Genomic DNA, 27,998 nt, shown 5'->3' with positions numbered 1-27,998 from the left:
TGATTATGTATCTGCTCTTTCACAAAGCTTAAGCAGTGTCTTTTCTGATTAATAGCAATCTCTTTGCCTGTGTCAAGATACTCCACGCACCTTCTGTTCTTAGATCATGGTCTCAGCTATAGAACCCACACTGCAACTTTACGTTAGCAAATCCAAATGAGACTGATGCTTGAGCATGTTTCCCTCAAGGGTCTTTTCTGACTGGGCAAATTAGAAACTAAACACACTGGATCTATAAACCTGAAAAAAAATAAAATAAAAGGTTCCTATATTGCAGCCAAGACCAATTAAACCTTAGTGCACTTTCTTCCTGCAAACAATTCAAGCAAGCATCTGGACTGAAACAGTTATGAGCACGGACACACACTTCTGGCAGAACAGTGTCAGCTGCCAGCAAGCAGTTTCTGAAAGGCTGTCTCAATGGCTCTTCCTTGCCTATTTTTATACTACAGCCTCATTAAGCCAACATCTATACCTTACATGTTTCTACCTCACCACACCATTGGAAGCCATCTCTTTGTATCTCTGCCTTCATCTGTTTCAAGTGAGTGAGAGGAAGCAAGTTTTTTCAGGAGGCCTTTTCTCAGGACCCTTTTTCATAAACAGTCTTCAAGCCTTTCCTGAGCTTCAACTGAAAGTTCCCCTTGAGGTTCCTGAGAAGTCCCTTTCTCCACACAAACCTGCAAAGGTTCATTACATCCTATTTTCCAATACATTAATGAATGTGGTGAGCAATGACAGCCCCAACATCAACTGCTAAGCAATGCCAATAGTCATCAGCTGCCAGCTGGACTTTGTACCACTGACCACAGACAGTATCACTCTGAGCCAAACGTTCAGCTAATCTTCAGCCACTAATGTAGGCCACTTAACCAAACTGTGTCCCTCCTATTTGGCTACAAGAATACAACCAGAAACCAAGTCAATAAGCCTTGTTAAAGGTAAATGCCACCTTCTACACTCCTCTTGCCCCACAGAATCAGTTCTCATCACAGGAGGCCATCAGGCCAGTCAGGTGTGATCTACCATTTGTAAAACCATGATGACTGTTTCAAATGACCTTACCCTTACCATACTTGGGTAGGCATGGCTTCAAGGATGGTTGTTCTACAATCTTCCCAAATAAATGGGTCCTGTAGCTCCCTGGATCATCTTCCTGCCTTTGAAAATGGTAACGTGCCATTAGCCTTTTTCTACTTACCAGGGGCCTCCCCTCCACCAAGTCACCATGACCTTTCAAGGATGACAGAACAGCCTTGCGGTTACGTTAGCCACATCTCCCATCACCCTTGGATGCATCCTTTCTGGTTTCATGGACCTGTGCACAAACAATTGGCTGGGGTGGTCTTCAATTCCATCTTCCTCTGATATAGCTAGCTCTTCACTCCTGCAGACTGGAATGTCACTAGGCTCAGGGACACAGTAAGTCTGACAGAAACAGGAGAATAACAGAAGGTATTTCCCCAGTCTCTTATCACAGGGTCCACTGCCCGCAGAGCAACAGGATCACATTTTCATTATTCTTTTTGCTGCCGGTGTACTTAGGGGAATACCTCTTGAAACCTTTCTGAAATGGTTCCCCACAGATTGGAGACTACTGTGTCTCCACAATGATCTTCACAATCATCCAATTTCTCCATTCAAGTTTGCCAGCCAGCAGTTGGGCACCTAAATGCACATTATACTTCCACCCTTGATCATAAATGGAATTCCTGCACCCATGCGCAGAGGGTGTGGGTGCTCACATAAGAGTGAGCACAACCTTCAAGGCATTTTGGTGCTCTCAGGGCCATGACAGGATCCACGGTTTGTACAATAACCCCACTGCTGACATTCATATTACAAGTCCTTTCAAATACAGGGAACATAAGACAACGGCCATGTATTACATTAATGACATATCTTCAGTGCTAGTGAGTGCCCTCATGTTGACGTTTGTCAGTTTTCTCCAAGCAACAGCACTTGTTTTTTCACAGTAGCCACATCTAGGTGGATGCCAGCATCTTGCCTGTCCCAGACCAAGGGCTTGTTGTACAATGGTGGCTTCAGTCAGCAGCATAAGGAGCAGGAGAAATGGGAATTGAATAACAGCATCTGGCACAATTCTCTCATCCCACAAGCACATGCAGCAATTATGCAGCAAGTGTAGCACAGGCTAGAGGCCAACCTCAAGTGCAAAATACTTTAAGTACAAAGGCTTACAGGATAACTACCTAGTCAACACATGAACCAAACACAGAAAGCCAGTCTATTCCAAAAATCCTAACCATAACAAAGCAGTGTAGCAGTGTAAGTCGCAAGTCATCTTGCATACACTATGTCACAAAGGCAGGCTCTTAACACCAAGGCTGGCTCCTTGGTGTTAGGGAGAAGGACGATGTAACTGCCTGCACCAGTGTGCAAAACTGGCATTCTTATGTTCTAGATGCACAAGGCCAGCAAGCAAACTTCTGCACACATTTGCAACATAGTCGTCATGGCCCAATGGACTGAATAATTTCCTATTGAAAAGAATTCATTCAGCCACTTCAGTCAGGTTCATATATCATTATGCAGAACAAAACCCAAAATAAATTCTCAGCAGGAACTATGTGTTGCTGGCACTAGGTGTGCTTAAGGCTAAAATGAATCTTCCTTAATGCAGCCAGTGTAACAGGTGCTAAACTCCCAAGAAAGTGTAGAATAAAACCTTTTTAAGAGTTGCCAACATTGTTACAAAAATTCTCCAGCAGCAGCTTCCAAACTAACACTTGGGCATCCATCCAGAAAAAAACATAAGTTATTAGGACACATGGGCCAGACAGAGGAATTTAAAACCTCACAAATAGTTCCTTCAATTGAAAGAAGAAATCTACAAATGAAGGAAGGGAAAACCATGTAATGTTATGTGCTCCACTGGGTAACAGCATACAAGATCCCTACAAGCATGTCTCTTCATGACAGGAGTAGCACTGAAAGCTCTTTAAGTACTGACACTAATTCACTTCAACACAAAACAGAAAATGAAAAAAATAAATGAAGAGAAAGAAGTTCCCGATGTGTTTTCTGAAATATAAGCACACGCTGTTAGTTCAACAGATTCCAAAAGCTTAGACTCAAATCCAGTTCCCTCTCTTGTATCTATGAAACCAATCAAAAAAGGAAGATCTGACAAACTTCAAAACTGTGTTTAATCTACAAGGTTCTCTCTCGTATTTATTTAACTAAATGCAATAAATATGACTACCTGCTTTTTAAACTAAAAAAAAAAAAAAAAAAAAAGACTATGCATAGCCTGCAAAAAGTTTATTTCAAGTATAAAAGTCATTCAGCGAAATATCTGCAGTTTTCACTTTTATTATAAAGGCTTGAACAGATAAAAAGAAACAGATAACCACAATTCTGAAAATATATATATATATATATGCTTCAATTTGAAATTCTGAACAACAACAAAAAGACACTTAAACAAAAGGTATCCAACAAAAAATACAACTCACATCACAGTGAACATTTAGTCAAACATTAGCTAATGTTTTATAAACAAAGAAATTAATTACAGTCTGGTTAAATTGAGCATCATGGTCTAGACAGAAGTGAATTCAAACTCCCTGCACTTCAACAACAGTGCTTTTCTTTCAAATGTAAAGAAAGTAGAAAGAGGGAGGAAGGGAGGGAAGAAGGGAAAAGTCTTCAGTCAACTATCAGTTTACAGCACTGTGTTCAGATAAAGAATTCTGAGTTCAATTTCTACAAGTTCTACAAAAATAGATGTGAGAAAACTGGGCAGCAGCATAAACACCTCATAGTATCCCCTTATCTTTATGTTTGATTTGGGGGTTTTATATCTGTATTTCAAGTTTTAAAAAAAGGCTTCCACAAAAAAATAGAAAGTCTTGTTAGGAGCACAATAATCGAACTAGCATAAATAGAAAATAAAGGTGTCATGCCTAGGAATCCCTGCAATCCCTTCCCAGTAGGAATATTTTTCCACTGCCAGCAATGGAAAGTATCACAAGCATAACTTTTCCAGAAGAAGAAAGTAAAACAGATAATGATGATTTAAATGAGTTTGAGGTTTGTTGGTGCATCTTTATTTATTTTTTTTTTGGTCAAGATAGAGCTAACTCCTGGCTCTTTAAAAGTAATTCAAATATAACAAAACCAAAATGTATTTGACAATGACACCGTCAGCACCAAAGCCTATTTGTGCAATAAATACAGATTAAGCAAATTATCAGTTATTCACAATTATTAGGCAAACAGGGCTGAAGTATTGCCAACAACATAATGTAATCTCTCTATATATATAACAACTATGCAGAAATGTGAAGTAAATAAGAAAAAAAATTGTAGTGTTGGCATTTTTTTTCCACCAATAATATTGAGCAAAACCTATGATACAGGAGTGCTATCTAGGCCTTTGCATTACTTTTTTCCAGATACATTTTCTTGTAGGTCTGAAACATCTCTTTTGAGTCTTTGATTGGACTGTGAAGAGCCACGCCATCTCCTTCCAGGATTTGTATGGCTGTATCAAGTGGAATACTGTCCTCAACTGAAAGACAGACAGAGAAGCAGGTTAAAGCAAAGGTCACCAAGCAGCTAGCTTGGGCTTTGCCTACAGTTTAAAACTCTGGCTGAATCTCAACATGGGTGCTCTCTCTGATTCAACTGTACACATTCAAGCAGGAAAATGCCATTGATCTCCAACTACACATTCTCATGACAATAAAAATCTCCACAAATCTTTGAAACTCTTATGTCTACTCAGTAGTATCCATTCTGGCAACATAGACAGTAAAGAATCAGTCAAAATAGATAAAGCCATGTTGAAAAGGAACACTTAAACCAAGCAAAGAGTATTCAACTTTTATTTCAAAATCAATAATCAGAGGGGCAGTTCACCTGTCGAGATCCCTTCCATTTTTTTTTGCTTCACTGGATCGTATTTTAACCAATCTTCTTTTTTACTCTTTACACCTATAAAGAAAATTAAGAATTTTTTTTTAGGTTCCTATATGATAAGCAGTGGTCTCTATTCAGCATTAGGTTTTAACATATATGCTGCCACAGGAAAAGGGAAATTTTCTTTGGCTGTGAATTTGACTGCAAGAGGCAGTGTGTACAACTTCAGATTTGTTTTTATTTAAAATTAAAGACAGTGTTTGACAAAAATATGCTTCAGAATACACCGCTTAAAACATGTAAAGACTGGGGATAAGAAGCGGAGGAGGGAGAGGAAGACAAAGTAAAGATGGCAGAAGTTACCACAACTAAGAAAGTGCTCCAGCAGTTAAAAAAAGTGCAGGATATATTTGGCCCAAGACTCCTCCCTTCTTCAAGGCCTCACTCAGATCTCTCCCTCCTCTGTCTACACAGCTGAACTTATACACAACCAGGCTAACACTGAATACAAATCAGATTGCCTTTAGTAACAACACCAGGGGAATCTGCTCTCCACAAACAAGTCAAGCTATCTTCCACAAGAAAGCTAGAAGGCCTTCTTGCAAAGTTATTTGAAACTGCCACACTCTAAACTAACTTCATTCTGTAAACTTTAAGGAAAAGAAACAAAACATGAAATTGAAGAAGTCTCACTTTTTTCAACTTAACATCTGTCAGAAAGCTAGATAAGCAATTTCAACCTTAAATTTCTACTCCCACATTTTCACTGTCTGCAGTTTTGTATAACACAAATTAAAAAGGAATACTTTTCACTTGCAAAAATTTCTTAATTATTTGGGAAAACAAACTGTAAGTATAGCCAAAATTCTAGCAATGAGTCAGTTTTACACACGAGTATTCTAGTAAATTCACAACTCTCAACCTACAACTGCCTACATCCATTTGAAAGTGGAAGAAAAGAATTGCACGTGCACCTTACCTGCCACAGTGGTTTTCTCACTTTCCAGAGAACTCTTTGTACTTAAGCTTTCATCATCAGTAGCTGAATTTCTGAACAGGATCTCTGGACACAGTTTAAATTCAAGTACTTGTGGTTTCCGTGATTTATCATCTTCCGAGGGAGAAGGAACTCTTTTTGAATCTGTGCTATTTCGTGACGCTTTGGACTTTAAATGCCAGACAGGCCTGACAGGTGATGTCTCTAACTTTGTCAGGTATATGCGTTCCTGCGCAGTACGTTTAAATGCAACTCTATTGAGATAATGTTTTTTTGGTTCTTTTTGAAGATGCAATTTTAATCTGTTTGTTCTTCTATTTAAATATAGCATACTTTTATCAGAAAATATTTTCTCAGAACACTTGTCTTTGTTTTGACCATCGAGATGTCTCTCTTTGTTAGAAAAGTAGTTTCTGGAGATGGCAGATCGACCCCTTTTCCTCTGTAGTTTAAGCATAGTGTGATCTCCTAATGAGTTCCTGGGTTTCCAGACATTTTCTCCATTCAATTTTTTAGTCTTGTCAGTATTTATCATGCAATTATATGAGCATTGCTTGGAATTCTTTGCTTCAGACTGTTTTAGTCGTTCATCTTCCACCTTTGTTTTCTTACAGTCTCTCTTTCCAATAATGTCCTTCCTCTTCCGTTTGTATGACTCCTCCTGCGGTGGATAAGCTTTTACAGATTTATGTGGAGAATATTTCTGGTTTCTTGACTTCAAGTCTTTACTGCCAAAGCCTGGGAACTTCATGGCTTCAGTGTGATAACTATTCAGCTTTTTTTGTCCTTTTTCTGCTGCTAATTTTGCTTTCTCTTTGGTATTAATTCCTACATTTTGTCCAAGTGTGTCTTTTTGTTTCCCACAGTTTTGTTCTTCACCTGTGTTCTTATCACAGGTGGTTTTTTTTTGGCCTTGATGGGCTTCAGCATGCTTAATTGCAGCAGTGTCTGATTTTGTACATTTGTGAATGTCTGTTCTGGATTTCATGGTCAAACCCGTTTTGGTTTTATCTTTTGAAATGGAATCCACTTTGAAAATTCTCTCTTTTTTTGATGACTTTGTCACGTTGTCTACATCCGCATGACCAGCTTTCTCTGATAACTCTTCTTCTGAGGCTTTCCGATTATCTTTTTTATCAGAATTAGATTCTTTCCCTAATAGTGGAGTGATACTACACATTTCTGGTTCTTCTTTACTGTTACTGCTCTTTGATTTATCAAGATCTTTTTTTTCAGAGGAATTGAGTGGTCTAACTTTTTCTGCTTCTTTTGGAAGCGGTTTCTGTTCATCATCCATCTGGAGCCTGGCTTTTTTGGTCATTACAGCAGTATATTTGCATGCATCTTTTTTATTTTTGTGAACACGATTTGTAACATTTTCAGAAGTTGGTGGATTTCCTGATGCACAGTTGTTCTTCACTGGGGCATCAGATTTACTGTTGTTTTCTTGTCTCTCTGCAGAGTTGATATTTTCAGCTTCTGAACACTGATCACTATCCTTTTTATCTGAACCAGAAGTTCCGCATTCACAAGAGCCTTGTGGCACTCCACCTAGTTCAGACAGCCAATACATTAAACAACAGTAATTGTCTTCCTTTCTGGAATTGGGTGGTGGCTGAGGGCTTTCTTTCTCCTTACATAGGCTTTGATCAGGTTGAACGTTGCTTTTGAGCTTCTCCTCCTGGGGTGAAGCCTTTTCAGGTTGAGTCAATGCTCTGCTGCTTTCACTAGAGGAACATGACTTCTCTTCAGGAAATATTTCTTGTACCTGACCAGAGCTTAACAGTGCAATTTGTAGCTGATCTATTGGGTCCTTTGAATTTGACTTTTTGTCAGAGATTTGAGTCTCTTTTTGAGTTTGCTTCTCTGTCCGCTCAAGCACGGAATCATTTCGTACTGGCTCTTTTGTAAGCAAATCAGCCCCTTCAATGCCATATGGAAACTCTTGCAAAAGTTCAGTCAGCTGATTCCTTAGATATTTAATAGGCTCTGCTCCAAAAAGGTTCACTTCTTCTATGCTATTTTTAGTAGAGGTGTCATTTTCTTTATTGACATCTGTTGTAACAGAGAACACATTTGTTTCAGCAGTCACACTCATCAAGAAATCTGGTGAACTTTGAGCTAACTCCTGGTCTAACCTAGGAAGAACATCCAAGTTATTTTCAGGATGCTTGAAAGATGCATTTACCAGCATTTTTTTCGCTGAGGCAGAATTTGTTCTAGGAGGATTGCCACTGCTTTCTTTCTCAGAATGGATGGTTTTAAAACTATCCAAAGTCCTACCTGCTTCACTAACACACCTAGATGACTCTCCCAATGTCTTTTGCAGCAAGGTCTCTTGCTGGAGAGAGTTCTTGCTCAAGTCATTTTTATTCAAGTCCAGCAATTGCTCCTTTTGCCTTGGGTCAGATGCATTTTCTCCTGATGAGGTACCATTATTTAATGTATTAGTCTGATGGACAGAGCCGAATATGCTTGCTATTTGTGGATTATAGGATGCATCACCTTCAACAAGAGAGCATACACTAGAAATATGAAACATCTGTTCTTCTAACAAAGCTGTAGGAATAGTTCCTGTCTCTAACACTGTTTGCTTGTCTTCACAGTCTTTTTTACCTTCTTGAAAGATTTGACCATAAAAATTCAGGTCCAACTCAGAAAGAGATGACTTGTTTTGTGATCTGAGATTTTCACCAGCATCTTCCACGGTTTGACAAAGTTTCCTTTGTTTTTCATCAGACAAATCATTTGTACTCATACTGTTTTTTACTATTCTGTTTCCATTAGCTGATTTGTTCTGTTGCAAATGTGAGTTTTCTTTCTCTACCAGAACACAGTCAGAGGGTGATGAACGGACAGGTTCTACTGTTCCTTTATCAGCACTTCCCACAGTTAAAACATTTTTCCCCTCTTCTTGCAAGCTACGTATGCTTCCTGTGTCAATTACTAGACAGGTTTTATCTGCAGATTTTTGACACTTGTCTGCCTGCTCACTCTGTGTTACCTGTTTAGGAAGCACTAAAGGAGAGACAACTGCAACTTGGAGTTCAAAACCTTTTATCAAATTGCAGCCCAACATGTCATGTTTTTGTCCTACAGAGGCGGTTGTTAAAGGCAAGACCGCTTCACCTGTACTATCCGGAAGATTACCTTGTTCTCTCTTACTCACTGTGTTTTGGCTGTAAGGTAAGGGTGAGATCTGATTTTCTGTGGGGCTTTCATTTGACTGGCTATTTTGAATACTTGCAGGTTCTAAACCACGTTTTCTCCACAAGCCCAGGCATGCAGTTAGTTCTTCTGCAGAGTAACTACAATTGCTTTGTTTAAAACATGAATTTTCAGTAAGCTGTGCTTTTTTCTTTTTCTGAGCTACATCACTCTGGACTTTATTTTCATTAGACTGCATCGTTCCTGATACAGGAGTGTGAGTGTGGACCATAACTGTCCGCTCACCTTTCAGACTGGCTACATTCTTTTCTCTAGGGCCCTTCGATAAGCTTCCATCTTTGCCCTTTAAATCCACCCGGGGTTTTTCACGGCAAAGGAGATTAGTCAGTATGTTATCGGCAGTAGCACCAGCTTTCTTCTCTTTCAACATATTTGTGCTGCTCAATACAAACTGAAGAAAGGATGAGTTCTCAGGGTAAGCTGATACATTCTTTGATGCATTTTTGACAGAGCTATTGGTTTGATTAAAACCTGAAGTATTGTTGGAGGATGTGAGAGTTTTTTGAGAGGAAGCCAAGGCTGAAGCATCTTTTTGTCCCAGGATGGGAGCACTCTCAGGATTATTTAATTGAGCTGGGAGTTTGTTGTGAGAAGGAACAGGAAATGACTTTGATAAAAGGTTTCCCTGTTCTACCTGATGATTACTCCGAGCCACCTCTAATTCTCTGTTGTCAGCACCAGCATTCTGTTTGTCATTTTTCTCTTCAGGTGAAGAGTTAAGAACAGGTTGTTGCTGAGTGTCTGTCCTCACTGCTTCAGATGGGGAAGGTGCTACGTTTTGATTGGGCACCTGCGGAAGAGGATTAGAGAACATGCTTTCATCACTGGCAGCAAGTGTGGGACTGCTCTGACCAGGTTGTGAAGCTAATAGTCTTTTAAAATGATGCATCTTTTCAAGCAGGGTGCATTTCTTTCTAATATAGTGCAGTCTTTCAGTTTCCGGAACTAGATCACCCTCTGCTGCTTTCCTTTCATCTTCTTTTGCTGATGAAGTTTGAGAATTAATAGGTGCATTCACTGAACTATTAGTCTGACTTTCCTGAACTGAAGCAGCATCACATAATGGCTTTGTAGCAACCACTGAAGAAAGACTTACTATTTCATTCAAAATACTACACAATTCTTTGGAAGCATCAGTGGATGATGCAGACAATTCATTAAAAGTCTGATTTGCCATCACATCTCCACTTGAGTTACAGGCATTCATAACTGATTGACTGACTTCTCCAGATTGCTGTGTCTGGCAGTATTGCTGAACACTGTTAATACCAGATGCATTTTTTTGATCTGACAGGCACCTCTGTTGGCTGAGAGTATATCCAGTAGACACATTTTGAATTTCCTGTTGTGCACCTAGCAAAGGTTGTGCTGCAGCTCTTGAATCACAGTTGGCAGGCAGCAAAGCTGGCGCAGAACATCCACTGGGAGCTTCCAATCCCATCTGATTTGGTATATATTGTGGCAGCTGTGCATTTGCTGTAGTATTTTGACTTGGTGACTGTGAAACTTGAAACTGTTTACTGAAGTAATATATTTGGCTTTGCACATGTTGCCCAGACGTCCCAAGAGACAAAGAACTGTCCTGAGAATGGACATATTGACGGGATGACTGAGGGACCGGTAGAGAAATGCTTTGAAATGAAGCAGGACCATTCGTGTTATACTGCAGTGTGCACCCCACCTTTGAAGAATTAGTGCATTCGCGGTTACTTTGATATAACATCATAGCTCTCATCGAATTATGCTGTGATGTTTGTGACTGCATGGCATAACTGTTTGTGGAGGCATGCTGAGGTCCCTGAAGCATGTTCCGCAAGTTATTCCCATTGCTCCTTTGAGAAGGCAGGGGATCTAACTGTCTGTAGGAAGAAGTATGTCTACCAGAGCTTTGCCAAGAGTTCTGAGTCATCTCTGTCTGTGCATGTGACATTTGATTGGGAGGTCTTGGTGCAATTGCTAAATATGATGGTAGACGCTTATTGACTGAGTATTCTGAGGCATGAAAATCTTTGCCAGGCACAGATGTTCCTGGTAAAGAAACATTGACAGTTGGTAGATACATCACTTGGTTATTTCCAGCATAACTACACACATTTTCAGAGGAAAATGTATTTCTTTGAGGAAAAGCATGTGCTTTAGGAAGCAACCGTGTGTAACACGCTTGTCTACTTTGCTGGTTATTCTGTGCATCAGCATTCTTGAGTGGTCTTGCATTCCAGTCCATCTTTTCTTGATTTATTTTTTTTCAGTATAAAACCAAAATTCTAAAAACAAAACCAAAACCAAACCTTAATCTCCTATGAAAGCCTATTTCATTTGCCAAGAAGTAATTTAGAACGCATTACAAACAGAACCATTCAAATTAAATTGCTAAATAGAACAGCAACTCCTTTGGCACATCCAGTGGACATCAAAGAATGTCAAGCCATGTAGATTATTTCCCAGAACACTGTTAAGATACAAAGATACAGAATAGCAAATAACAATTCTATTGTCTATTTAATGAATAACAGGATCCTGAGATTATTTTGCTAATTCCACTATCATTCAACTTTTTAATTTAATAATAGATTGCTCTATTTCCTTTCTCATCCAAATCTCATTAAAAAAAAAAATGCATCTGTATAGCATGATATAATAAGCAAATTTTAAGAGCAGAGCATAAGAGGACCCTAAAGAAATAATATAGGTCAGAGTTTTCATACAAGACTGGACTTCAATTATTCATTCAAACATGACAGAATAAAGAAGAAAACGAGTGAGGGTTCAGTAAAGATCTCTTATAATAACAGACTCTGCTTGTTTTCATTTTACATGTCATTTTTCTCTTCCCTCACTCTGTGGCCAGTTACTAATTTTTGAGAAATATAAGTTAAGACACTTGTTAACAACACATGTAGCTGCAAGGAAACCACCCCAAATTCTGTTAAGTAACGTTAATTTAGCAGGCTTGAAAGCGTGAAGTATGAGGATGACATCATCATCATCACTACTTTTTCAGCTATTACTCTAAGCACACCTGCAGGAGGCGACGGTCACAGATCTGTAACTCTTCATGTGTTATATTCCATAATTTACATTGATTATCAACAAGCCCAGCTGCGTGAGTATGTTACCTGTGAATGACCAACAGAAAGATGTTATAGCCAGTATCTTCAAAGCCAAACACTATTTTAACCTTCAGAAATTTTGGTCTGATTTTTTTTGGGTGGTCCTTTGGGAACCAGGAGTTGGACTCGACGATCTTTGTGGGTCTCTTCCAACTTGAATATTCTATGATTCTGTGGATAAAAATAAAAATAAAAGGTAAGTTCCTCTCAGTACAATCAAACCCACCTAGGACAGAAACAACAGCCTACTTTGTGCTGGGTGTTACCCTAAATTTCTTAACAAAATATTTCACATAATTTCTCCCAGGTCAACCAAGGCTCCTGACTTTCTAACATGAGTTCTTTCAGATTAAGTTTCTCTTGATTTCAAATTCAGAATTAGACATGTAACTCAGATCTAGCTGATAAAAGCCATAAAGTTAAAGCCATCTAGCTGATTGTCCAGGTGTTATTATTAATGGAAAGACAGCTGTATCTCTTCACTCTCTTACTTCTGTGCTCTCAGAGGACAATAATACAAAATGAAACTGGAAAGCAAAGTTGCATGTGGAATTTGAAAGAAAAAAAAATTACAACAGCACAAATTATCCAAGATTAACAACAGTATTAAGGCAACATTTAATGTAATAAAAGAAGCTTAGATGGGAACAGAGGCTTTTGCACCCAAGCTAAAGACTTCAGACTGATAATATTTGACTGGAGATTTCCTGATAAATAATCATGGGATAAAAAAATCGTCTCCTTGAAAAATAGCTGCTGAAGCTACTTAATACACTCACATTCCAGAAGTATCATTTAGATGTGTGAACAAGACTGAAGTGACATCCAGTAGTAACTACAAAATCTTCATGAAACAGGAGAAACTTTGACTACATGCAGTACACAACCTAGTCAAGAGTAAAGCCCAATTCCTGGCACTGTCAAGACCATGCAGATGAAGAACACAGCCCTACTTCATAGTTGCTAGCTGAATTAAGACAACGTTAAGTTTGTGTAGTAGAGCAGCTCTCCCCTAACTCTCCCACAAGCATCACCCCCCTTTGTTACCCATATGCCTGGTCTATGATTCATGGAAGAGCTGTCACAGCATCATTCCTCTGTTATCTACAGTGTGGTGGAGCCTGACACTGCATCATCCCCGTTATCTACACACTACAGGCACGAGACTATCAGGGCTCCCCCAACTGTATCCAGTGCTCCTGTGACATGGCTAATTGATGAAGGCATTATTACATGCTAAGAGAGAGAGAATTGCACAACCTGAATCAGAGCCAAAATGGAAAAAGACCTGAACCATGAAAAATTACTGGCTGAAAGTCAATCATCTTGTGGTCCTACAAACAGCAATCTCAAGCAGGAGCCCTTTGAGCTCTTCAGAATCACAGCGGGCTGTGACCCAGGAACTCCCACTGGAAGGGATTCCCCTCAGGGAAGACTTCTGCTGAGAGCCAATGCATAATTGAGAAGAGCAAGTATTGCACTCTAATAAGGTGGAAGTCCTTAGGCACGCAACTAACTTGAGAAACCCGATACCCTGCAGTAAGTCTCGTGTGAACCTTGCCGTTCTGCAATCTTTGTTAACTCTTTGTCCCATCTATAATTAGACTCTGTTAATTGCTATACCATATCTAACAGCTTCAAAGTTTTAGATATCACATAAATCCAACTTCATAATTACCAAAGTGGCAATAAATTTCAATCACTGCTAAATATGAGTTCATCTGAGTAACATTACAACAGCCTCCAACTGCAATCACAACCTGAAGCATCATAATTTTAATACAATAAAACATGCTATGAAAAGTGGTATTTGGCAGAGAGCATTTGTCTTACGAAGAACGGTTGAGAAGATAAATATCAGTACAAGACTTCAAAAGACAAAGAGAAGACTACTCCTCACATATGCCTGCATCATTCACCTGCTACATTCTCTTCTTGACCAAAAGCCTTAAAAACCATCAGCAACTATTTGGGCTACTACCAGTTCTTCACTGAAGGTGCACAGAAAGGGAATGGAGAGACCCCGTGAATGCAGGAGTAACAGCACAACCCTTCCACAAATCTATTATGCAACTCATGTGGCTATACCTGGATTTCTCCATCAGGTAGTTTAAGGCTTGCCTCTGTATTACACACTATCCCTGGATCACCCTTCTGAGAAGCATCACATTTCACTTGCAGAGGAATTTGGAAGATCAATGTAGATAACAGTAAGTTTAGCTGGAATAGGTTTTTAGTCTAAGGTTAAATATTCAAGGGGAAAAAGAACAGTATTTTCAAACAGTGGAAAACTGTTCCCTTTGGTTTTCTAGTAACCTTAATCTACACAAAACATGGTCTAAATTCATTTCTGACAGAAGGCAGAAAAGTCTCAATTTTCATTGGCAATTCTCATTATTGCTTATTCTTAAGAGGCCATCCTCAAAGAAAATATTAGACAAATTAAATGAAACACAATCAAAACATGTCAGTCTTTATCTACTGGATCAAGATATTCCAGCAAAAACTTAATACTTCATTCACTGAACATCATAACTTAACATTAAAGTACCCACTCCTGCATACTGAAGCCAGAAAACACCTAAATCGGAAAAACATAGGGAGAGTATATAACTCACCATTAAGACTTGGGAGAACCTGATGTCTCACTGTAAGACAAAGTTAACAAAGACAGCAAGAGGCTGCAGAACCACAGTGGGAACTACTGTGCCAAGACAGGACAGTAACTGAATTGCCAACCCAGAGCAAGTATTTCCCATTTCCATAATGAGACAGGGCAGTAACTAAACTGTTAATTTAACATTAATATACTTGGCATTTTGACTAAATACTAAATGCACTAGAGCAGATAAGACACTTGCATAGCAATCATCAGGTAAGCTGCTTGCCTGCCCATTGGTTCCTATGATTCACAACGGGACACAGACTTCCGGTTGAAATGGAGTGAGCAAGATTAGAAGCCAACAGATTGCAGAAACCAAAAGTAATAAAAAAAAAAATTGCTTGTCAACTACGGGTAAGGCCAACTTCAGAGGATCACAGCATTGAAGATTCCACCACCTGGTGGCCGGTGATGGGACTCAATGGTAATACAGACAAACTTTCTTGACCAGACTACCTTAATACACAAAGATGGATGCTCCTGAAGCCTCCATGCCATGAATGTGAACTCCTAAGGGCCAATAGAGGGATCCTGCAGACCTTAACAGGTTGGGAGAACTCATTCTGGGGTTGCTCCTACAACCAACTCCTGACAAATGGGCTGGTTAACACCTGGTAAGAGAAGAATGAAAACATAGCATGCATGCTCTTATGAAAATTTGCAACTGGCTCATCACCAACCAAGGACAGAAGTCGGGATGTAGAGTATAGAATTACGAGACGAAGTTTATTCATGTATATGAGGTGACTCAATTGGAATTGAGCACACCAATCAGACTTCACATACAGCTTTTATGCTTTTTCAGATACTTAGTTGTGCATGGTCATCTTGTCTCTATATGACACATGCATTCTCAACAACTTACACAACATTTCTGACGCACAGCACAGTGTTTTTTAGCAGTCAATTCTTACTGCCACCTTGCTGGCCCAAGTATAGAAGGAGATCTTATCTTTATCATCCAGCCTTACTTGCAGAAAATTGCGAGATGCAGCATGAGCCCACCTGGACATTCTGATGGATGAGTGGGTTTGTTACACTGCTCAGTCCAGCAGGCAGTTTATCAAGACCCTCACTTCACTGCCCCCAGACTTACAAAGTCGGTCTCCCACAGGTTTCTGATGTCATTAAACAGGATCAGGAAAGTTCAAAGATACTTTTAAAATAAAAGAGGAATCAACCAGAAAAATATAAAAGCAGCATGAAAAATTGTACCAAAAGGAATATACCTTCAAGTAGAAACCGTAGTAGTCAAGAACATGATACTGCCTATGGTCACTTTGCCAACATCACAAACTCTACTTGCACCAAAAGGCATTTTCTTCATAAGATGCCTTGAGCAGCCCAGCTTGCATCCAGCTCATGTGGCTGAACCCACACCTCAGGCATCTTTATGCAAACTCGCGGGATGCCTTCTCACCAGCATGTGGATCAGCAGGCTGCAGGGCACAGCAAAGGCTCATACAGAGCTAGAGCATACCCATCTCCCACAGAAGGGGTGTGCAAGAAGAGGGCGTGTGCTTATAACCCATACTTGGGGGGAGAAGAAGGGAGATGAAGCACTTTGTTGGATGAAAGGGTTTGTTTTTTGTTTTTTTTTTTTTAAAAAAAACCTGTGGATGATTAATGTTTCATGGTTTGTTTGTCACATTACTAGCTTTCCTTCTGAAGGTGTCACCAATGGATTCCCAGTTAATTACAGTTGTTAATAACTGATTCAATAATAAACAACATGAACAGAATGGTTCTCTACTAGCTTACTAAACCTGTACATTATTTTATCTGGGCAAATTTGTGTACTGTAGTTGTACACTACAGTGCTTGGTCTATTAGAAAAATCATTAACGTTTGCATAGTTGTGGTCTCTGTGCTTCTGTAGTACCCTGTTACACATTTTTCTTCTGGTAACAGACTGACCTTAAGCACGATTAGAGGAGCAAGTAAACAATATTCATCTGGAGATTAGTGACCTCAACAACTCCAAAGTACCATAGGAAATAACCAGGAACAGGAGATGACAGGAACGATGAAAATTCGGGAATATTTGATCAGACAACCCATACAACACTCAGACCAGCAGACTGGTAATTAACCCAGTCTAGCAAAGAAAATTGTGAAATGGCCCTTGATGACCATTTTAAAGGGAACAGCCAGCAGCAGACCTTTCTGCTTTCCAAATGCATTGAAGTTTACTTCGCTCAACCCTACTGATGAGGGGGAAGCCAGCACTGTACGCTGATTTGAATGGCAGTCAGGGAACCTCAATACTTACCAGCACGAGAGCCAGCACATGGCCAGCCTTCCTCCCGTCAGGGGTCAGGATGCATGCACAGGAGCACAACTTCTCCAGTGTAGCTGTCACAGGGCTCCACAAGCAAGCACCCAGACAGGCACTTGCTCACTCCCAAGCAGGACAGGGCAGAAAACTGGAAGAGCAAAAACAAGAGGAGTCATGAGTTGAGATAGAAAGCTCACTAGGTGAAGGAAAGCAGGAGACACAGGTCAGGGGGGACAAGCAGCAAAAGGAGATTGCCCACTGTCTCCCTCAGAAGACTAACGGCCAGCTGCTCTCTGAGCAAGCCACCTTGCAAGCCATCCACCCTCCATCCCCCTTTTACCGCCGACCATGATGCTGTACCATGATGTTATACAGCTGGTATGCCCTAGCTATGACCCCTCACAGCCCAGTCACTGGGAAAATAAGGGAAGCGTTGATGCTGCCTGAGCACTGTGGCCAAAATACTGGCAAGTTATCAATGCTGTTTTAGCCACAAATCCACAGCAGCAGCATCTGGGCAGATAACTCCATCCCAGGCAAACGCTGTACAAGGCTGCAAGCTCATGTCTGATATGCACATGTGATAAGTTTATAAACATCCCTTGCTGTGTATGTCGTGCCTTACTTAGCCAACAGGTATACAAATTAAGGCTTGACTCTTTCCCTGATATATAACCACTTCCATGCTAGTCAATCAACTGTCACAGCACACCTTGCTGAAACTGAGAGCACAGAAGGCATTAAAGGTACTGACTGCTGCAAAAGGATCCTGGTGCTCCAGTACCATGGCTGCCCCGGGCAGATGAAGACCTAGGGAGATATCATCCTAGTGAAGCCCAGCAGAACCCACTAATAATAATAAAATCCTGGTCCTCTCAGAGCCCACTAAAGTCAGTAATACATGCTAGACGCACAGGCCCAGTGTCATATGGGCCCAATCATTTGTAAAAGGAATTCCTGCTGTATCCATTCCATCACCTTCCCAACTCTCTTAATAGTTAACTGCCCTCATATCCTGGCAGGTAAATATCCCCCTAAACACAAGCAAAAGGGCCCTGACCCAAAGCAGCCTGAAGCATGGGAAGCCTGCTTGGCCCTGGGCATTTCCCAGCAGGCAATCCAGAGTCCCAACATCTGTTTTACTGGCTCTTGTCAAGAACCCTCAACACTACCACGTTTTTCCTACCAGAAAGGGCCCTAGTGGCCCTCCTGCCACTTCATCAGGTAGAAACTGGGAGTCCCCCAGCCCTGCATTACTCAGACTTAGCAGACACAAAATTAACACCACAGGGGGACTGGTAAGAACCTAATGATCCCTCTGAGGTGGCATGGAGGATGCAGATAATAGGGATTTCTGATCCAAAGGTAGATGTTACCATCAGTGATAACGTCTGTGTTACTTCACTGATAGATGTGCTCAAAATTCGGTAATCAGTAGATCAGCCTGGAGGGGACTGATTTCCTCACAACCTGCAGTAGTTCATGGGTTCAGAGGAGCCCCTCCAACCCTTCCTGCAGTCAGTCAAGTGCTACTTCCCTAGTGGGCAGATGGCCCAAGGATCTGCAAATTTTTTTTAAATCTGTTGTGGAGTAACCCAAATACAATTGTGATGAGGTCAGAGCAGCAGCAGTTTAATACTATAGGGGAGGACACAGCAGCAGTGACGTGACTGCGATGATATGGAACTCTGACCAACTGGGACAGTTGTAGAGTTTGTACAACTTCAAATTAGCCAACTCATTTTTTCCACAGAACTACAGCGTCAGGTAAGCAAGATGTAGTAAATTACAAGAAAGAAAGGTAACATACAGATTACTTCAGATAAGGAAGCTCTACTTGAGGCCAAACTAACATGATGCTCACGGAAAGGTACTGTCTCCTGGTACTTCTGAACAAGAACCCTTCCCCAAAGTTCACATACTCCAAGAAGCACCTCTCCTACCTTCGATGACCTGTGCTGTTAATAACCTGGAAACCTGCACGCCCAGAAGCCCACCACCTGTCTTCTGACTGAATTTGAAGAACATGGAGCACTCACTGTGGCTGGTACTTTCTACTTTCGCAGTTGACACAATTCCTGCAAGCCACAGTAGGCCTTGATGTGATCATCCTTGAACTGACAGCTCTAATAATGGAGCGACAGGCAGGCACTCAACGCCATGAAGTCTTTGACAGGAATATGATGGATTGCATCAGAGTCCAGGAAACTACAGGATAAGAAATCTGAGCTTGACTACAAGTTCATCACTTTATCTAATATATATATGGCGCCTCATCCCTTTGGTATCTTTGGTATTCAAGGAAAAGCCATCATAATATCATTCCTCTGTTGCTTGCAGATTGTGGTGAAGCCAGATGCTGCCTCACTCCACTGTTTTTTGTACAATACAGGCACTGGATGATTAGGTGATCAGGCCTCCCCCAACTGCATCTGGGGCCCCCCCGGCATGACTAGTTGACAAGGGCACAATTAAGTGCTACAGGGAAGAGGATTGCACAACCTGAACCACAAGCACAGTGGACCATAAACATAATGAAAAAGAACAGAATCCTGGAAAAATAATCACTAAAAGTTAATTATCTATCAATCTTATAAATAGCAAGAACTCTCTGAGCTCTCCAGGGACCACAAGTGGGCCGCACCCTCAATCTCCCCCTGAGCTGCACCCATTTGCCTTTTTAACAATCCCACCTAGCCAGTGCACAAACACAATGGGTCTTGGCACCTGACCACTGAGTACCCAGGCATAATGTTTGCCTCCTCTCTGCCTCGTACAGAATGGTCCCAATAGCTGATGAAGTAGTCAACTCCATTTACCTTCCTTCTTATCTATGCATGGTGATTTGGGGTGTTCAGGACATGCTCTTCTTGTGGCCTATCCCCTTAAACAACTGCATTCACTTTAACTTACACTTGGAGTGACATGTAGTATACCTTTACTCACTCACCTTAAGGCTACTGCCATAGTCCTACCATTGCTTGTGGCATCTTCATCATTAGGTGAAACTTTTCCCACCATCACTATATTCCCTCTTCCAAAACAGAACCTTCAGAGCCTCCTAGACACTTTAAACTTTTGGTGCTACATGGCCTTGGGCCTTGTGTTTCAGTCTGCTTGTCTGTCCTTTCTGTTCCTTCCACTTGGGACCAGAAAACGAATCACCAACAGGCCCTAACCCTTCTCTTAAAAGGTATTCAATAATGTCAGTATTTGGGACTCCTCACTTCTATTGGTGGTCCGCTACAGTGAAAACAGTGCTTAGAGGGCCTACCCCTAAACCAATCCATTTGCCATCAAGGGGTGACAAGGTGTGCAAACCCTCAGATTAAGAATGTGAGTGTGCTTTTCTTGACACCTTCCTTGTCCTTTCTGATATTGACAGACTCCTTGGGGATCACCCCCTTGCACATACGGGTGTACATCCTATTCTTCACAACGTCCTTTGCGGTGTTTCCTTTCCCTGAGGGATACGCACAATCCATCACCATTCAGCCTCAGGCTGTTGGTATCTCCACCATCAGAGCCCAACTTTTCAGTCCCAAACATTTTATTCTTGCTCCCCTGCCCTTCAAGCTACCTGCAGTTCTCTCAGACTCACTTTTCGGAGACCTGTTAGTCTCTGACTCACCTGTTACAGCGGCCCCTCCTTTCCCATTCCACAGAAGGACATCTGGTTTACTGATGCCCCTGCAATCCTTAATCGTGTCTGGTTCAGGCATGCCGCTGCCATCCATACTACAATGATCAAGTCCTTACAGACAATTCCTATGACAGTGCCCAGATGACTGAACCCTTTGCTCCTCTGACATCTTCTAGGTGTATCCCCCGACTTCCCTGGTAGAAAGCAAGCTCCTTCTGCACCCATACCAGGGAAACTTGGGGCTACCTTCTTTGTGAAGAAATCCAGGACTATGCCCATTTGCATACTTCAGCTGTTGGCCGTGTTGATCCCCATTCTGCTCACCCCACAGCCAAGGCACACGGCATGCCCAACCAGATGCCACTGCTGTGATCAGAAGGGCAGCCATGGTGGTGAACACTGACACCTTTGATAAAACCAATCACGCCCCAATGCTAGCAGACAAAACTGAGTAAACCAACACAAGCCTCAAGCTGGTGTCTGTCACCATATCCTTGATCTGTAATTTCATCTACTGCCTTAAGGCCATACAGGCCTCTGGCCCAACTTTCATATTCTGGAACCACCTGGCTATTTTAAGGTTTTCTGTATGTAAAAGCTCTTCTCTTTCATCCCATAACCTTTGCAGAAGGAAATCTTACTCTGCTTCAACAGATTATTTTTCTATTCTGCTGCCCGTTCCTAGATTTATCTCAACACAGGATTACTCCATTCTTTCACACAGCATGAAGTAAAGCAGTGTAACTGAGCCATTCACAGTAGTTACATGATATTCTTATTCATTACAAAGAGCTTTCTGCAACTGGGCCAAAACTCTAAATACCAAACATACACATTGTAATGCCAGCCATTCTGATCTCAACTGTTTCTTACTTCTTCGGGACACAGAGTTCAGAGAGCAAAAACTCTAAGAACTGAAAGTCCAGCTCTAGGCTCACGTGCCCTCCTTCCCACATTTCTGCTTCTGGACTTGTAGCAGCCAGTCTCAGATAACAGAAAGCACTTCCAATTAATTCAGTACACTTGACATGTAGTATTATAGAAAGATAATAGCAGCTCCACAGAACTGCACCTTTTGTACAAGGTAGCCTGAATTAACCACATTCCTTTCTCTAGCTCCAAACGACTGACCAAAAGAAGAATTATATATACACATTAAGAATGGTCATTTTTCTTGTTTCATAGCTGTATTTCAGATGTTGTAGCAGCCCTAGCACACAGGGGGGTTCTTGCCACAAAAATTCTCAGCAGTTACATAGGAAGTAATTTGTCAGATGTTACCTACATCTCAGATGCAGGCAATCATATGGTGGTGAGAATAACTTTAAGCATATGCAGACCAGTCACTTCTCTCTGCAGGTTCTACTCCACCATTTCCAGCAGTGTATTCCTATCTCACCTTCTGCTATTGGCTTTGCTGTCCTAATGCCATCTGCTGCTACAAACGTAGGTTACAAAAACTGTTCTTGAATGGGCCTATTTGAGTTTCACTGCTATGAGCTGAATCAGGTTCTTCCTCCCAGCCTCCCTTTGAATTCTCACTGTACTCTCCTCCACCCAGCAGGACTTCTAATCTGACTTTATTCAGTATTATTCAACTTTACTCCCGAGTCACTTTGTTAGCTTACATCCTCCACACACACACACACAAAAAAGACTTTTCAGATCAAGCAGTAGTTATTAAAACAAAACCCATAAACTTATCTTTTTCAAATTACCTGTCAGAATATTCTTCTTCAAAGCTTCTCATTATCCTAGCCCACATTCTAGGTGTTTTTTTTAAGGGATGCTGTAAGTGACCACCAGCTCCAGTAGTTCTAAGGGGGCTGGGGGTTCCTGCTGCCCTGATGCTGGAGCTCAGCCTGGAGCCCCCAGTGCTGGCCAACAGACACAGGTGCTGACTTCAGGTGTCAACGAGGTGTCCTCGCTGTACTAACACACTTAGGATAGAGAGTGAGATTATGCAGGGAGAGTTAAGAAAGGACAAACTGCAGCAATCTCACACAAGGCTCAGTCAGTCAGGCTTCCTGACCAACCAGGGTCTGCAATTGACTGGCCCTCTTTATAACCCCCTCTTCCATCTGTCCCCTGCTTTGTTCCTCCCCAGCCGGCTCCCCCTGTTCCTCCGCACATTCTGCATCCACTCTCACAGATCCGCCATCCTCTTCCTCCCCCTGCACCCAGGACTCCCAGGCCTGGATGTTCTCACCATGGAAAAGCCCAGGTCTGCCTGCAGTTGCCTGATAGCCCATCAATTAGCAATGCTGGCACAGTTTGTTTCTTGTCATTGCCTCCTTTGTGCTTGCCTGTCAGGTTTGTCTTTTAAGGTTTGTTTATTGTTTTCCCCTTTTCTTTACAGCCCCACTTGACAAGATGCCTGATCAGATAACCTTGCTGAGATAAACATCCTCACATTCCAGCACTCCTACCAAGTGGGGAGCAAACCTCCTGGCGACACTGCTGTCTCCATCACTGTCTGTCACATATTTATCTGTGTGATTTCTTCCCCTTCTTCTTCCTCCTTTCCTTCTGCACTGGAAAAGTCCTTCTTGAAGCCCATGAGGCCCTTCACCTCCCCCAAGCCCTTATGCTGACCACGTTCCCCAGTTTTACTGTGGAAAAAGGTGTCCTGGAATGGCAAGCCTTCACTGCACCAGCAAGGGCGATTCTTGACCTTTGGTCTGCTATTTCTTCTGCTGCTTTCTCACACACTTCCATTCACACGCGAGCCACATCAATTTTGGTATTTAAGTTATAAATGTCAAATTAAGTTTGAATAGGCATGCTTGAAGTAGTCCTGTTGACTATTCAAAAATTAGCAAATGCTTAGGGAATGCCTCAAGTGTGGTGAAAAGGGAGGGGTGAGCAGGAACAACATGAGAGTGGAAAAGAAGAAAAGGGTCTGACCACATGCAAGCAGGGTCCATCAGGACCAGGGGCTTGCAGGTCTAAGGGCAGCAACAGAAAAGACCGGGGCCAGCAACAAAGGGACCTCTGTGTGCTCATATTTCCCCATAGCAAATTTTTATATATGTATTTATAATTTGGTAGGAAACTTCAAGCTGAACTAGCCCAAGTAGGAAAAAAAAAAACAAAAACAAAAGACGCCACTAACTAGAAACATACCAGTAGCAAAGTAAATGATCAAACACTCATGCAGTTATGCATCACTGTGTACAAGAAACTGGCCAGTAAAATGATTAACTGTTTAAAAAAAAAAAAAAATGTCTTGGTCAACTTTCTCCAGCTTGCATTGAATACAGATTTATAACAAAATAGTTGACAACTCTCATAGGTACTTAGCTACTTTATGTTACATTGGCCTTGGTATATGACACTGCCTGCAACCCTGTCATCACTCTTCTGATTGAACTAAAATGGTATTTCTTGTGGCAGGCAGATAACTGTAGAAATTACAACTATGTAACTCAATTCAAAAAAATATCCAGAGGTTGTAAAAATATCGAAGAGCAAGGAAAAAGCACTACTTGGCACCTGGCAATAAACATAATCTGTATTCATACAGCTACAGCACCAGACAGTGCCTCAAGAGTCGTGGGAATTATGCTCACAAACAGAAGGAAAGCAGAAAAGAGGTCATTCTTCTCACCAAGAATGAGGTAACACAGATAAACGCTATAACAGAAATGCTGGTTACAGAAAAAATCTCAGATTGTCACAAGCAGCATCTAGACAAAGCTTGACAGGAAAGTGAATTTTCTGCAAACATCACAGACTGCAAGCATTTGGAAGAGCTGCGATTCACAGAGAGTTTTAAAATTCTAGTCCTCCACAACACCAAGCAACATAAACATTGTCAAAGAGAGGTCACTGCTGAGAACAGGCCCAAATCCAAGGGAAAAAAACATCTCCTAAACAGTGTTTCTAAAACACTTTTTATGAAGCACCTACACCCCACAGTACATTTGCAGATTTCCAGTCAATATCACAATTCATGGAATCAACCTTGAAATGTGCTTCATATTCTGAAAACCCTCCAACTTCCAAGGCATGTTCAAAAAACTTTCTTACATCTTTGGCAGCTGTATGTAACTCAATTTAGAAGTACTGCTCTCAAACCATTCGACATCTAATGAATGCTACTTGAAGAAAAGTTTGCAACCTAAGTACAGGATGCTGGCTGAAGTGCACACTAGTAAGTTAATTGCATTTCAGTCAAGCAGAATTATAATAATCACCAAAAGCACATAACAGAAGAGCTGTTTGGCATATCTGAACTTTACGCAGGCCACTATACAGACAGCAAGGCCTTACAAGCCTTCAAGACCATGGGAATATTTAAAAAAAAACAGAAGTACAGTCATGATAATGTCTTTCTTCTCAACTGATTTGTGAAGTTTGCTGTAATGAACAGTATAGTCAGCTATTCCACCCACTGTACAGTCTTCTGCTTGCAGTGCCTCGAAGTAATAAATCCTGAAGATTTTTTTGTTATTGTTTTACTCTTTCACAGTGATTTACAGTTTCATAACTGTTGAGAACTTGTGTTTCTGTATAGGAGTCATAAATAATAACACTATCCTAGTAGTGCCTATCAGTCATATGACTGAAAAAGCAAAAGCCCGTTCCCTGCCAGCAATAGAAAAACACTGCAGTCCTTGAAAAACTGTGGTCATACCAGTAGTAAGTATAATTCAGAAACTTAAAGTGGCAAAAACAGGTTGAGAAATTTCACCTTCCCCAACATGCTTTTTTTTCCCCCCTTCCATATCTTCAGTTGCACTGACCCTACTACTTGTGGTGCTTCTGGGGAAAACAAATAACTATTAATACAGGAAACGTATTTTCAGTTTTTTGTTTGAAAAGCAAGATTACTTCAGCAGTCTTGTTAGAGAGCATCCCTTCAGACAGATGTGTAACACCCACTGGAAGAACAGGACCTCCTTATGGTCTTTGCTCCCAGAAGGGACAATGTCATTAAGCTGCAAGCATTACTTTTATGCAAGCAGCAAAAACCTGTACCAATAATCACTGGGCAGTCTCCTGCTTCTAATAACACATTAGAAAATCTCCTGGGACATTTATAAGTCCAATTTACTAAGAAACAACAGCTTTCTTTTCTTAGGACACAACATCAGCTCATGAATGCAAAGGACAGAACCTCCTAACAACCATAATACATTTATTCACTATACTTCCTTGTTTGTTACACACACCCCAGTCCCCTCTTCTTAAGCATCACCAGCAGGCTCTACAATTTCTCACAAACCCTCGGTCAGGTTTAACAAAGCATGAACTGCTCCAGGATTCAAGATACCTGAATAGCACCTCTTTGCTCTTCTGCTCCCTTTATTCCTTCTTCACTGTTTTCTAACTTTCTTCTTGTCCCCTTTTAAAAGAGGGGGCAGAGAGTATTAACCTCCCTCCTGCACTCACTCACTATTAGCTATCAACAAGGAGAAGAAAGGTTCAACACCAAACTCACAGGTCAATCATTGTGTTTGATTAAGGCCAGGAAAGACCACGACCACCATGACAGAGCCATCTGAGCAGTTGCTCACAGTTGCAGCAAATGAAACTGAGTGAGCCCAGCACATCAACAATTTATGAAATCACTTCCCCTGTTTGCAATCTGCAGCCAAAAGCTAATGGCCCCAGGTGGGTCCATTTCTTGTTACGGGCAACAGGGCTGGCAAGGAGCGCTGCCTCGAGAGCACACATCCTTATCTCGCCAGGTACACCACCACACCTCAGCTCCATCAGGGTGGTTGCTGACACAATGGACCATTTTTGATTGTTGTTTTTTTCTCCTGGAAAAGGCAAATATAAAAGCTGGGCTTCATAATTTTACATGAAGTTTGGAAACTGATCTAAAAACACTTCAGTACCAGAATGTGTTTGCCTGCAGAAATGATCTAAGGCAAATAACTTGCTGGGTTTTTAAAAGGCACTGTTTGAAGACAGCTTCCAACAGATAAGGGCATTTTACAGATCTACAATTATTGCAGTTAGAGTGGTAGGAGGCGGGGGGGAGGGGTGAAAAGGCATCTGTGCTTTCAGTAGAAAACAACTGAAGTAAGTTTCTCCTAAAATCCTGGCAGACCAACGAACTAGGGGAAGCTTAGCTACGATCAGGCAGGAAAGCAAAACACCCCGTAATATATTTTATTTGAATCTTTTTGAGGGAAGGGAAGGGCCCATAGGCTTTCCATTCATCCTGCACATGCCAGTTTCAAGAGTTGGCTTCCACCCCCCGAAGCACCAGCCAGCTGCACGAACACAATGAATTAACAGCTCCTGATACACGGCTTTAGAAACAACTTTGCACGTTTTTAAGGCTTTGCTTTGTTACTCGCAGGAACGCCCGACCCGGCGCAACTATCGACACTAAAGGGCTCGATTTGGTGGATAGCAACATAAAGGCGACCATTAACACAAGCTTGCTTGGCCAGGAATGCCCATCTGAATGCTTTCAGCCTACCCGCTGGGTCTATTTTAGGGAAATGAGGAGACAAGACCGCATTTAAGCAGCTTCTGCCACCAGCGAGCGACAACTTTCGTCCTTCCCCCGGCTCTTTTCGCTTTGCAGCCCTCCCGGGCGGCCAGAGGCGAGCGGGAAAAGGCCCGGCACTGCCAGAGCTCCTGGAAAAACAACCTCGGAGAAAAACAACCCCCGGAGGGCTTCCCAAGCACCCCGAACCCTTCCCCGCGCTCCCCGTGAAGCCGACCCCCGGCGCTCCGCAGCCTCCCCGCGCAGCCCGGCCCCCGCCGAGCCCAGCGCGGCCCCGCGCAGGAAGCCGCGGCCACGGCCCCGCCGCCACGGCCTCGCCTCCCCGCTGCCGCCCTCCCGCCGCCGCCGCCTCCCGGCCTCACCGAGCCCAACGCGGTCGCCCCGCCGCCGGTGGCTCCGCGCCGAGGCAGAGGCGGAGCCGTGGGGCAGGCGGGTGGAGGCCGTTGCTGCTGCCACCGCCGCTGCTGCCCGCCCGCAGGGCAGCGGCACGGAGCCGAGGACCGCCTCGGGGCGGGACCGGGACCCAGACCGGCCCCGCTCCAGGAGGAGGAGGAAGAGCAGGAGCAGGAGGAGGAGGGGGGTGATGCATAGCTGGGAATTGCTCGTTTCGGCTTCTGGACTCGTACAGCCCGAGCTCACAACCGGCCGGAGTGCAGGGGGAGCCTGGCCTGGAGGAGTGGGGAGCGGTAGCTTAAAGGCTCTGCACAAACGCAGCGCGTAG

At 42.1% G+C, this 27,998-nt stretch overlaps 1 protein-coding gene across 4 annotated transcripts; it reads right to left on the bottom strand.

The window, feature by feature from the left end:
* Window positions 1-3,270: 3,270 nt before the first annotated feature.
* RESF1 (retroelement silencing factor 1) lies at window positions 3,271-27,799 on the bottom strand. Of its 4 annotated transcripts, XM_068662088.1 has the most exons (7): window positions 27,640-27,799; window positions 17,157-17,310; window positions 15,341-15,495; window positions 12,229-12,393; window positions 5,867-11,376; window positions 4,888-4,962; window positions 3,271-4,537 (listed from the first exon to the last, which is right to left on the bottom strand). In XM_068662088.1, the coding sequence occupies exons 5-7, from the start codon at window positions 11,334-11,336 to the stop codon at window positions 4,395-4,397; spliced, it is 5,688 nt and encodes a 1,895-aa protein (XP_068518189.1). In that variant the 5' UTR covers window positions 11,337-11,376; window positions 12,229-12,393; window positions 15,341-15,495; window positions 17,157-17,310; window positions 27,640-27,799; the 3' UTR covers window positions 3,271-4,394. The 4 variants fall into 4 exon arrangements, with proteins under 4 accessions (XP_068518189.1, XP_068518163.1, XP_068518183.1 ...); XM_068662062.1 differs by lacking the exon at window positions 15,341-15,495; XM_068662082.1 differs by lacking the exons at window positions 15,341-15,495; window positions 27,640-27,799 and adding an exon at window positions 26,084-26,171.
* Window positions 27,800-27,998: the final 199 nt, after the last annotated feature.

Source organism: Anas acuta, chromosome 1 (genome assembly GCF_963932015.1).
Source record: "Anas acuta chromosome 1, bAnaAcu1.1, whole genome shotgun sequence".
NCBI classification, from domain to species: Eukaryota; Metazoa; Chordata; class Aves; order Anseriformes; family Anatidae; genus Anas; species Anas acuta.
Note: the sequence above shows the minus strand (reverse complement) of the source record. Positions and strands in the feature narration are given on the sequence as shown.

What these genes read in the sequence shown, in the direction of transcription:
- RESF1 (XM_068662088.1), bottom strand. Translation starts at nt 11,336, where the DNA reads ATGGACTGGAATGCAAGACCACTCAAGAATGCTGATGCACAGAATAAC. An exon ending in TGAGAAAACCACTGTGGCAG is followed by an intron (nt 4,963 to 5,866) that starts GTAAGGTGCACG and finishes TTTTCTTTATAG; the next exon opens with GTGTAAAGAGTAAAAAAGAA. An exon ending in AATGGAAGGGATCTCGACAG is followed by an intron (nt 4,538 to 4,887) that starts GTGAACTGCCCC and finishes TCTGTCTTTCAG; the next exon opens with TTGAGGACAGTATTCCACTT.